The 13,182-nt window shown below is 40.5% G+C and overlaps 1 protein-coding gene across 1 annotated transcript in view; it reads right to left on the bottom strand.

Annotated features, from left to right (window-relative positions):
• Tmem192 (transmembrane protein 192) overlaps positions 1–5,742 on the bottom strand; it is a 32,796-nt gene extending 27,054 nt beyond the window's left edge. Inside the window, exon 1 of the mRNA XM_046447820.2 lies at positions 5,611–5,742. Coding sequence (XP_046303776.1) covers positions 5,611–5,637 — 27 coding nt within the window. The 5' untranslated portion in view covers positions 5,638–5,742. The remainder of the gene's footprint in view (positions 1–5,610) is intronic.
• Between the last annotated feature and the right edge of the window lie 7,440 nt (positions 5,743–13,182).

Below are 13,182 nucleotides of genomic sequence, written 5' to 3'. Positions count from 1 at the left end.
ACCAGGGATTAATTAACTGATTAGGTTAAGGCTATTACCCAATCATTTCTCCTCCAAATCTTCTTGCAATGTCTCACATGGGGGACACCTTACATCCAAACCATAACACTAGCCCATTAATTTTTTTTTTTTAAATTTTGAGATGTGGTCTTTCTGAGTTGTTGAGGCTAGTCTCAAACTTGTAATCCTCCTGCCTCAGTTTCCCAAATATTGGGATGACAGGAGGGTGCCACACCTGGTGGGCACAGAAAGTCTTTTAAATTTTTTTTTGTATTGGTGATTGAACCCAGGAGTGCTACCTCTGAACTTCATCACCAGCCCTTTTCATTTTAAGACACAGTTTCGCTAAGTTGTTTAAGACCTCACTAAGTAGCTGAGGCTGGCCTTGAACTTGCAATTCTTCTGCCTTAGCCTCCTAAGCAGCTGGATTTACAGGCATGCGCCACCATGCCCAGCCAGAAATCTTAACTCAGTTTTTTCTACAATTCACAAAGTAATTTACATAATGAGATTTAAATAAACCACTTCTTCACACTCTCAAAACTGATTAACTTTATTTATTTATTTGGTAGTAGGTGGGGATTGAATCCAAGGAAGCTTTACCACTGAGCTACTTGCCCTGCCCTTTTTTACTTTTTATTTCAAGACAGGGCTTTGCTAAATTACCCAGGCTGGCCTTGAATTTGCAATCCTCTTGCTTTAGCCTTTGGAGTGACTGGGATTACAGGTGTGCACCACATGCCCCGCTAGATAGCCTTTTGTTTTCTTGTGGCAAAAGCAGCTGAATTTATTCATCTCAAATACAATTTTATTCCCTGCAGTCTTCATGTTGTGCTTCACATTTCTAGACTTCTCATCCTATATATTTGCTACCTTCCTCCGACTTACATCTCCCCACTTTCAACCCACCATGGTGGCTTTTTTTTTTCTTTTTTGAGTACTGAAGATTGAACCGAGTCACTCTATCACTGAGCTACATCCCAAGCCCTTTTTATTTTGAGACAGGGTTTTGCTAAATTGCTGAGGCGACCTCAAACTTTCAATCCTCCTGCCTGAGTCTCCTGAGTCACTGGGATTATGAGCATGGGTGCTACCACACCTGGCTATGATAGCAATTCTTTTAAAGCATCTCTCCGGTATTCCATAAAACTTTGAAAAGCTGATGGAGACTTATAAGAATGCTTAAAACAGGGCGGGGTGTAGCTTAGTGGTAGAGAGCTTTCCTAGTATGTGTGAGGCCCTGGGTCCCATCCTTAGCAACACACACGCCTAAAAAATAAACTTTCAGTCTTGTTAACACGGTAATGGAAGGAGACCCTCAGGGTTATACAGTGGAGGGGGTAGAGAGAGAGGAGGGGAGGGGAGGGGAGAGGTGGGGAGGGGGGAGGGTGGATGATGGGAAAGGCAGCGGAGCACAACAGACACTAGTATGGCAATTTGTAAATCAATGGAAGTGTAACTGATGTGAATCTGCAATCTGTGTATGGGGTGAAGGTGGGAGTTCATAACCCACTAGAATCAAAGTGTGGAATATGATATGTCAAGAAATTTGTAATGTTTTGAACAACCCACAATAAAAAATTAAAAAAAAAAAAAAAAAAAAAAAAAAAGAATATTAACGAGTACCAATGGAGGCAGATCATCCTGATGGACCTTCAAGGAGTCTTCAGTTTGTAGAAACTATATTTTCAATAAAAACAACTAGTTTTTTTAAAAAATATATTTTTAGTTGTAGATGGACATAACTTTATTTTATTTCTTTATTTTTTATGTGATGCTGAGATTGAACCCAGTTCCTGACACGTGCTAGGCAAGTAGTGAGCCACAACCCCAGCCCAAAAACAACTAGTTGTTTTTTTTTTTCTTTTTTTGAGATGGGGGTCTCTCTGTGTTTTGCCCAGGCTGTTCTTGAACTCCTAGATTCAAGGATGTTGTTGCCTGAGCCTGACAAACTCTGGCACTAAGGACGTGAGCTTGGAGGCCTAGCTTGAAAACAGCTAGTTCTAATGTCACTGAAGCAGCTGACAAAGATTGAGTTCCTGTGGGATGTAAAATTTTCAGCTAGTCATGTTTAAAGGTACTGTCTTGACAGGTACAGTACTTCCATGTCTCTCTTGCATACAAATGAGCCATAACAACCTCTCAAACTCAGGCCCTTACTGAAAATTGTAATTTATAGGTGCTGTGCCTGAGGTAAAAACATAGAAGATTACATTTTCACTGGGGTTTCAGATAAAGACATGATAAACTAGACAAGACAAGGACATGTAATGGAATATATTGCATGGAACCTACAGGGAAGCAGTTAATAAACAGGCAAATGAAAAAAGAGATGTTGCAACAGGGTTAGATCAGGTAATTGCATTAGAATGAGATGGAAATGAATTTTAGTGGGCAAGAGAGGAGCCTGAAAACAGAATCCAGACACAGAATAAGGGACAAATAGTGGAAGGGAGAGCTGTTGGGCATTAAGATGACAAAGATGAATAACCAATCTGAAGCACTACCCAGATCTGGGGTGGGCTCCCCAGTTTCCAGTCTCAGGCATCCAATGCTGCCCTGCAAATCTTCCTACTCTACGCCTACACAGCTTCCCGCTTTGGTACAATTCTGATTATTTCCCTTCTCCTTGTGACCCTTCTGCTTGGAATTTTCAAGTCGTCAATAATAGAGTCATGAAAGCTCTTAGCTAATGTCTGAGCATCCTTCCTTGACCAGATGGGGCAATTCCCACCAGGGAGCCTTCCTGGGTACCCCAAATCTGGATCACCCCAGCCCTCTATGTCTTCTAAAGCATTCTGTGCTTGCCTGTACCACACTATTCAATAACAATCTTTGTATTTATTTGTCTTCCTCATTAGGACCCACTAACTTCCCACCTCTAATTTGTCTTGCAGAATGCTAGTATCCAATAGTATCTCATGGCCCCACTCTGCAAACATTTGACGGATGGATGAATGTCCCAAATCTTGTCTCCATCTCAGCTATGTGTATCACCAGACTTCTCTGCTCATCAGAAGAGATCATTTGGGCAAGGGACAGAGAATCAACTCTGACCCAAACTACTTTTCAGGATTTGCTTATTGCCATCTCTCCCTCCTGATGCTCACTACTGATTGTTCCCATCTCCCATGAAATGTTTTCAATCTCTATACTGTCTCTACTTGTTCTTCCCCATCTGTCAAACACTTGTCACAGCAAATGCTGCATTCTCTGTGACACTTACCCTGCTTCTTCATCTAACATTGCAGTTTTCACCTCTACAAGTTCAAACTGGGTCTACTTTATACCTTCTTTATTTCTGCATCAGCTTTTGAACATACAGAAAACAGTTACATGTTGTCTTTGCTATCTGTCTCTGTGTTGTTTCTGAATCAGTTTCAAATGACCCACTATAGGTCATATTTTCCTGTCTTAGGCAAGCCTTCTATTATTATCTATTGTTTCCACTTATGTACTCTCTCTTCCCTCCTCTTTTGTGACAGTGACTATTTCCTTTGGCAACCCACTGACATTTCTGCATTGTAGGGGTATCCTTCATACATTTCCTTTACTCTCCTCAGGCCTAAGGAGGATGGTTAGGCCAATCCACTCTGTGCACAGGAAAGGAAAGGCAGACCACTGCTGTGGTAGATTCATTCCAGAGTAGACCCGGAAAGGACTTCACTTAGTTCTTAGATCCTTTGAGCTGCTCTTATTTGAGTCCTTTCAGAGACCCTGGTGTTCATGCACTCTGTATCCTTTCAAATAAATCCTTGTCCTTGTAAATTAGCCATTAGTTTACTGCAAACAATGAATCCTAACTAACACACAGTCTGACTCTTTAAGACATTCAAGTTTCTGGCCCATAATTTTTAGCTATTTACAGAACACTAGAAATAATACATTAGATGTACCAAAAGCAGCAACTTACTCAGATCTACAGTAATTTTGCTATACATTGTTGGTGAAACATTGCTCTTCAATTTGTCCAGTGAAAGTTTTCTATGATTGTACTACTAAGACTTAAAGACACAGATCTAAGAATTCTGGGGGCAGCTAAGCACCAACTAATAAACACTGCATGTGCTTTTTTCTAAGTCTCATTTTCCTTTTAGATATTCCCATATATTATCAACTCAAGAATGTCACCCTTAAAAATTCAGAAACAGGGCTGGGGATGTGGCTCAAGCGGTAATGCGCTGGCCTGGCATGCGCGGGGCGCTGGGTTTGATCCTCAGCACCACATAAAATAAAATAAAGATGCTGTGTCCACCGAAAACTGAAAAATAAATATTTAAAAAATTCTCTCTCTCTCTTAAAAAAAAATCAAAAACAAAGGATTTACTTTATATATGAGTGTCAAATATACTTCCAGGTGTTAGTTAATTTTTCATTTTCTCAATTAAAAAAATTAAAAATTTTTAGTTTATGATTAGAATTGCTATTTATTTCATCAGAATTATTTAACTAATCACCAAGCTCTTATAGTGCTGGGACATTGCTTTTCCTGATGCACTCATTCAGGATTAAAATCACAGTAATATTGCTATTAGTTTATTAACAGCAACTTGGGAGTGTGTGGCAATTTCAGCAATTTAGAGAGACCCTGTCCTCTCCCAAAAGAGGGGAAAGAAAAAAAAAAGTGCCAATGGGCAACTAACTTAATTTTGGGCAATACATGTTTCCTTTAAAATTGTACACTGGGTGCGGTGGGACACACCTGTAATTCCAAGGACTCAACAGGAGGACTGCAAATTCGAGGCTAGCCTCAGCAAATTAGCGAGGGCCTAAGCAACTTAGTGAGACCCTATCTCAAAAATAAAACAAAAATAAAAAGGGGTGGGGAGAGAGCTTACAGGTAAAGCGCCCCTGGCTGGGTTTAATCCCTAGTACCAAATAAATAAATAAATAAATAAATACAATTGTCTTAATAAACTTAAAGGTACAAGATTTTTGCAATAATGGTAACATTCTGTACCGTACACACTGTAAACTGGGGTACTGGATAATCTAGTTCGGATCTAAAATTTTAAAATCTTTCTATTTCTACAACGCCTAAGTTCAAAACTGCACATGACACTGTTTTTCTCCAATGGGGGTTTCCGGGAGGTGACAGCGACAGGTCTGCCCGCGGGACGCTGGCGTCCAGCGGCAGCACTGCTGTTGCTCCAGGGCCAAGGACCTCCGGTGCCCACCCTGGAGAGCCCACAAGGAAGATTCGCCCCCTGTGCCCCTGGACGTTCAAGTCGAGCGCAGCCGGACCGTCTCCGGGAGGAAGGCTGTCAGGCCAGACGCGCATCACGTGAAGCTCCTAGTTCCGGGGCCAACGACGGGAGCCACAAGTGGGCTGGCGTCGGCCTGGGACCCCCCACCCGCACGCCCATCCTGCAGGACCCCACCCTGACTTCCACCCGGGGAAAACAGGCCCGGGGCCGGCGTGTCGCGGACGCCACAGCGTACCCGCGCCTTCTCCCCTAACCCCGCGCCCCGGGCAGGCCGTGCGCAGGCGGCGCCCCCTCCGGCCGCGGTCGCGCTGAGGCTTCCCCAGCCCCGACAGTCTCCGCCCTGTGCACCCCAGCACAGGAAGGAGATTCCGGGGACAGTCGCCCAACACCTCCGTGCACTCACGTCTTCTATTCTGACCCCCGCCGCCATTTCCCAACGCCGGAGGCCGAAGCCCCCTCCAGCCTGACCTCTCCACCTGCGCCAAGGCGCCACAGGCCCAGGAAAGTCGCCACCTTCTGGGACCTGCGGCCCCCGCCCCGGACACACCCACTCCGTGTTCGCCCCGCCCGCGCGGTCCCTGGCCCCGCCTCCTCACTGCCGATTGGCCGAGGCGGAGGGAGGGGCGTGCCGCGCCCTGGCCAGTGGGCCGCTGCTACCTCCGGGACCTACCAGTTTCTAGAGATTCGAGCAATGGCCTCTCCATCCGCTGTTGGCCAGAGGCTTGGGCATTAAAGAATGTGTTTCTAGTCCAAAATTGAAGTATTCTAGGCCTCCACTTTCCTCTTTAAGACATTTTAAGACTTTTTCCTGTCTTGTGTAGTATTTGTTTGCAGGCACAGCTCTGTGCTTAGGTAGAACCAGTGGCAAAATCCTGCTCTACCAGTAGATGGGACAGGAAAAAAAGAACCAAAAAAAGGCTTTCAATTTCCATTATCAGATTTTTCCAATGAGAAAGGAAACAGTTCGGATGGGGGACGGGAGACACTGGGGACTAAACCCAGGGGCACTCTACCACTGAGCTATGACCTCAACCCTTTTTAAAAGTCACTATTATTTTATTTTTTTTAGCTTTGTACAGTTGGGCAGTATCGTAGCCAATGAGGTTTATTTTATTTATTTTTATTTTTGAGACAGGGTCTCTAAATTGCCATGAGTTTGAGATCCTCCAGCCTCAGATTTCTGCGTAGCTGGGATTACAGGTGTGTTCTACTGCAGCTGCCGGCAATGTTGAATTTTTAGCACTTTTTAAATGGAATTTTAGAAACTTTAATGAAATTTTCTGAAAATACATAATTGCAAAAATAGGTGAGATTTTATGGTAATACAAGCTCACAGAGAAAAACTTGATCCCAGAGCATGTACATCTTTATACTTTTAAATGTTTATTTGTACACTGAGTATATTATGATCTTTGCTAATGGTGTTGGTGAAACACTCAAGTGTCAGCAAAGAGAAAGATTGTGTAAGACTATGTGATGTAAAAATCTCATAATCCTGAGAGTCTATGAATTATTTCTCAAGCGCCCTTTCTAGACATACATTCCCCCTCAACATTCCATTTTGAAATTGTCACGCCTACAGAAATGTTGAAAGACTATTACAACAAAATCCGTGTATCTCTCACATTGATTCATTAGTTGTTAATTTTATGCCACAATTGATCTGTGAGTGTGTGCTTATACAATTTTTTCCCCCCCAGACTTGTGGTCTTCCTATGCTGCCCAGGCTGGTCTTGAGCTCCTGGACTCAAGGAATCCTTCTGCCTCAGTCTCCTGAGTAATTGGGACTATAGATGTGTGACTACAGGCATGGGCCACCCCTTGGGCCTTGCCACCTTTTGTTTATTTTTCACCAACCAGGGTCTAATCAAGGTTCACACGTGGCATTTAGTTGTTATGTCATGACATGCATTTTAATAGCTACAGTACAGAGATTAACAACAATATCCTAAAATTAGTCATGAAAGTTTGAATTCTGTATCTTACTAAACATGTGATATTAGGCACTTTATTTACATTCTCTAGGACTCAGTTTCCTCATCTGTAAAAATGGAAATCTCCCATTTCAGAGAGATGTGTGTGTGTGTGTGTGTTTTACAAAGGGTTAAACTCAGGGGCATTTAACCACTGAACAACATCTCCAGCCCTTTTTTATATTTTATTTAGAGGCAGGGTCTCACTAAGTTGCTAAATTACTGAGATTGGCTTTAAACTTGCAATCGTCCTGCCTCAGCCTCCTGAGCCACTGGGATTACAGGTATCCACCACTGTACCCAGCCAGAGAGATTTTTGATTAAAGAATATACTGCATGTAATGTTCTTCATTCATAGTCATTGTTTTAATAATATAATCAATCATATATTATTCAAATAGCTCAGTGAATTGTTTTGGAGGTAGACATTTTTCAAAATAAAGAAAGTTTGGCTGGGCGCAGATGTAATCCCAGGAGAGGCAGGAGAATCTCAAGTTCTAAGCCAGCCTGGGCAATTTAGCAAGACCCTGGCTCAAAAACATTTTTTAAAAAGGGCTGAGAGGGGGTTGTAGCTCAGAGGTAGAGTGCCCCTGGGTTTAATGCCCAGTACCACAAAAATAAATAAAGTTTGGGGGCAGGGAAAGATAATGGTCTATTTGGTAAGTTAAAGGGTGTGCTTACACTTTTGAATAGGAATAACCTGTGATTACCCAGTATAAATCAGAAGGGACAGTGGATTTTGGAAATAGAATCCTGAAGTTTGCAATATTTTATGATGGAGAGTTGGTGGGGAGGAGTGAGGTGGTCTTCAGCAGGAAACGTGGACCTCCAAGAAACAGGATGAGTGGGAGAAAAGGATGCTGTCTGGAAATCAAGGGTGCTCCTATAAAACGAAGAGGGGGAACATGATCCATCTTATCATTTGTTTGGGACTGCCATGAAAGAATAAGTGGTATAAAAAAAAGAATAGGTGCAATTCCATATTTACTATGTCAAGGTCAAAAGTTAGAAGGGAAACAATGTTACTAAAAGTCATTGGGACTAATTCTCAGGGAATACAAGCAGAAGCAACAGGATAGGGGCTGTAGATGTAGCTCCCTGATAAAGCTTGTGCTTAAGCATTAAACAAACAAACACAAACACCACAACAGGTCATGTGCAAATACCCCTTCCCAAATGTCTGGCCCTTCAGGCACAGGTGGTATATATAGGGAATTAAGATTTAGCCATCAACAGGTAATGTCATTACTAAAATCTCAGCCACATAATGCTTTAGTGATTGTTAAAACAATTTATTTTCTTATTTAATTAGTGGTGCTAGAGATCAAACCCAGGCCCTTGCACATGCTAAGCGCACATTCTACCACTAAGGTACGTTTCCAGCTCTGTTAAAGCAATTTTTTGTTTTTAATATTTATTTTTCAGTTTTCGGCGGACACAACATCTTGGTTTGTATGTGGTGCTAAGGATCGAACCCAGGCCGCATGCACGCCAGGCGAGCGCGCTACCGCTTGAGCCACATTCCCAGCCCCTGTTAAAGCAATTTGTTTATTCATTTATTTATTTTTATTTGTTAAAGCAATTTAAATAAGCATATCCCTGTAAGGAAATTATATTTACCATAGTGTCAGTTACTTCATTTTTGCATGACTGAAGATCTTTTGGTGAAGATTCTTGCATTTGTTTATGAGGAGCAAAAAGAGAACTAGAGAACCTGTTTTGCTATCAGACGGTTCAGGATTAAACATTTTGAATGTGAAATCCTGTCTATTCTTCAAGTGTTGTTACTGTCAGTACTGTACAAGGCACAGTGATTGGGCCTGATTAAAAATATTAAAAAATAGCTCATTAACTTTTCCCTACCAATGCTGGGAATTGAACCCAGCGCCTTGTGCACTCTAGGCAAGCACTCTACGAATGAGTTAGATCTTCAGCTCAGGTCACTGATTTTTTTCCAACATCAAAATAAAATATATCCTTAATTCAATGCAACTTCTGTTATTTAGCTTACTGTACCTGCTATCAAATATCATGTTAATATAGGTGCTTAACTGATATTTATTATTAATTTTAAAGTAGAATCTGCTTAGCTCCAGATATTGATGTTAACAGGCCTTTTAAATTTATTTTCTTTTTCTTTCTATTTTTCTGTGTGTGTGTGTGTGTGTGTGTGTGTGTGGTACTAGGGATTTAACCTAGGGGTGCTCTACCTTTAAGCTACATCCCCAGCCCTGGTTTTTGTTGTTGTTGTTTTTTAAATTTTGAAATAGGGTCTTGCTAAATTGCTGAGGCTAGCCTCAAACTTGTGCTCCTCCTAACTCAGCCTCCTAACTAATTGAGATTACAGGCATGAGCCATTGCATCCCATTTGCTTGCATACTTATTTCTTGGTTTAACTTGCCTTTTAAGTCAAATTTTAGATTGCAGTGGGTGGAAGATGTACTTAGCATGTACAAGACGCTCAGTTTTATTCCCAGCATAAAAATGAATGAATGAATAAATAGATAAACAAATTAATAAATAAAAATTTAGAGTGAATAGGCCCTAGGTAGATTTTCCTACAGTTCTCCAAGCTTCCCTTTACCCCCTTCAATAACAAACACATTCTGGCTCTGGATAATGCTTTGTGGCTAAGTCTCTCAGAACACGCAGAGACTCCCCCCACCCCCAGTCTTGAAAATAGTTTTTCTATATAGAAACTTAATGATATTGAGAACAATTGGAAATAGTCCACAGTTTCCATTTATTTATTCCATAAAGGTTTGTGCCTTTCATAGCACTGTGTACCGTAAATAGAATTGAATTGTAATCAAATATTTCAAGTTTGCATGACAAAGGACTCTTGTTAATGGTTCTTGGGACCTAAAATTTCAGGCTTTATCCAGTCCTTCCTTCCTCGTTAGTGACTTGTGTTCTCCTAAAGTTCATGTGATCTCAAATCCTGACATTTACAAATGCATTTGTTTTCGAAGGCAATTTTTATTTTTCTTCACTGACTAATTTGGGAGTGAAAGTACAAATTTGCTAAAATTTTTTAAAATAATTTATCTTCAGAGAAATATCAAATATGTGAAGTATCAGGCCCAAACAATAATGTTCTTTAAAAATTTCAGGAAAAAAAACAGAAACTCAGGATGAAAATCAAAGTTGTGACCTTCATGAAAATCAAACCTATTGTTTAGTAATTACAAGAGCTGTGTTGTTCGGTTCTCCATCACTGTGTCAAAACACCTAAGAAAATCAATGTAAAAGGGAGGGAAAGTTTATTTTGGTTCACTTTTTCAGAGGTTTCAGTCTATGGTAAGTTGGGTTTTGTTGTTTCTGGGCCTGTGGTAAGGCAGAGCATCATGGCAGAAGGGCATGGTAAAGGAAAGCCACTCCCTCATGGCGGCCAGGAAGGGGCAGGGAGAGGAGCCAGGGTCCCCAGTGATCCAGGCCCTGCCTCCTAAAGTCTCTCCCACTCCCAGTAGTGCCACCAGCTAGAAACCAAGTCTTTAACACATGAGAATTTGAAAGACATTTCCAGATTCAAACTTAGACAAAGTCTGACCTTATTTAATCTCTGCTCACTCCTGATTCTACTTGAATGCTAAACACCAGGCTTCAACATTTCCATGGGAGGATTTCCCTATATCAGAAATAATCAGAAGATAGGCTTAAACTTTTTGTAGTGACATATCCTTTGTGTTCTAGATGTGGAACATAATTTTATTTTTGTCTCACTAATTTGGGAGTGGAAAAAAAAAAACCAAATTTGCTAAGATTTCCAAAGATAATTTATTTTCAGATAGATGCCAAATATGTGAAGTATCAGGCCTCAAAATGTCTTTAAAAGCTTTAAGAAAAACACAGAAACTTAGATTGAATCTAGGAGGTGTGCTTCAGTAGGAAACTTGGACCTCTAGGAAAGAAGCTGAGTGAGAGAAAGAATGTTCTCTGGGAATCAAGAGTGGTCCTTTAGGGCTGGGGATGTGGCTCAAGCGGTAGCGCGCTCGCCTGGCATGTGTGCGGCCCGGGTTCGATCCTCAGTACCACATACAAACAAAGATGTTGTGTCCATCAAAAACTGAAAAATAAATATTAAAAAAATTTAAAAAAAAAAGAGTGGTCCTTTAAAAGGAAGAGGGGGAACATGATCCATCTTATCATTTGTTTGGGACTGCCATGAAAGAATAAGTGGTATAAAAAAAGAATAGGTGCAGTTTCATGTTTACTATGTCCAGGTCAAAAAAGTTAGAAGGGAAGCAATGTTACTAAAAGTCGTTGGGACTAATTCTCATGGAATACAAGCAGAAGCAACAGGTTAGGGGCTGTAGATGTAGCTCCCTGATAAAGCTTGTGCTTAAGCATTAAACAAACACAAACACCACAACAGGTCATGTGCAAACACCCCTTCCCAAATGTAGGGCACTTCAGGCACAGGTGGTATATATAGGGAATTAAGATTTAGCCATCAACAGGTAATGTCATTACTAAAATCTCAGCCATATAATGCTTTAATGATTGTTAAAGCAATTTATTTCCTTATTCAATTAGTGGTGCTAGAGATCAAACCCAGGCCCTTGCACATGCTAAGCACACTTTCTAACTAAGCTACATTTCCAACTCTGTTAAAGCAATTTATTTATTTATTTTTATTTGGTAAAGCAATTTAAATAAGTGTAGCCCTGTAAGGAAATTATATTTACCAAAGTGTCAGTCACTTCATTTTTTTCATGATTGAAAATACATATGCCCTAATCTATATGTACTGCCGGAAGATATAGCTTAAAAAATTAGTTTTCAATATTTGTGTGTGTAGGGTAAAAACTATTCAGATATTTGCTTTTGAATATTTGTGGAAATTTCTTGTAAGACTACACAAAAACCATTAATAGTTACTTCTACTCTATAGGACTGGAAATGAAGAATGTTTTCATTTCAGTTTAACTTTTTGTGTATTCTATTTTTTTTTTAAACCACATGTGGGTTTTTCAAACTTACCTAAAAAAAGTTTTTTGTTTTTTCAACTGGGGATTGAACCCAGGACACCCTATCACAAGATACATTTTCAGCCCTTTTTAATTTTTTTATTACACTTAGTATGTATATATGTTTGTATGTATGTATTGGCACTAGGGATTGAACCCAGGAGTGCTTAACCACTGAACCGAATTCCCAGCCCTTTTTATATTTTATTTTGAGAGAAGGTCTCACTGAGTTGCATAGGGCCTCACTAAGTTGCTGAGGCTGGCTGGCCTTGAACTTGCAATCTTCTTACCTCAGCTTCCCAAGTTGCTGGGATCACAGAATTACCACCATGCCCAGCTTTAATTTTGAATTATGCAAATAGGTGGATGCAATGGTGCATGCCTTTAATTCCAGCAACTTGGGATGCTGAGATCTGAGGCCACCCCTAAACAACTCAGTGAGACTCTGTCTCAAAATAAAAAATAAAAAAGGTGGGGATGTAGCTCAGGGACAAAATGCCCCTGGGTTCAATCCCCAGGACCAAAAAAAAAAAAAATCCTATAAATCTCATGACTACACATTAAGCAGTTTGTTGTGTCTCTCCAGATTTTTTGTATATTATAATGTATAGTTACATGTTAAAATATTTTGTTTCTACAATTCATATAAAATTATATCATAACTATTTTGCTACATTATGGAACTGGAACTATTTCCTTTTCATTTTTTCTTTTTTTTTTTTTTTTTGCACACACACACACTCACAGGTTTACCTCATTTTGCCGGTTATGTACTTTTTTCCCCCTTTTATTTTTCTTCTCTATTTTGGTCCTGGGGATCAAATCCAAGGCCTCACACATGCTAAGCAAGCGAATTACCACTGATCTATATCCCCAGTCTAGTGTTCTTAATACGAGTATAGTTTAACCAGTCCACAAATATTGGATATTTAGGTTGCTTTCAGTTACTTGATTTTGTTTGTTTGTTTTGTTTTGTTTTGTTTGATACCAGGGATTGAACTCAGGGGCACTCAACCACTGAGCCACATCCCC

The sequence above is a fragment of the Marmota monax genome, unplaced genomic scaffold (assembly GCF_021218885.2).
Source record: "Marmota monax isolate L192 unplaced genomic scaffold, Marmota_monax_Labrador192_F-V1.1 WCK01_AAM20220418_F8-fsc00040, whole genome shotgun sequence".
Lineage (NCBI taxonomy): Eukaryota > Metazoa > Chordata > Mammalia > Rodentia > Sciuridae > Marmota > Marmota monax.
Note: the sequence above shows the minus strand (reverse complement) of the source record. Positions and strands in the feature narration are given on the sequence as shown.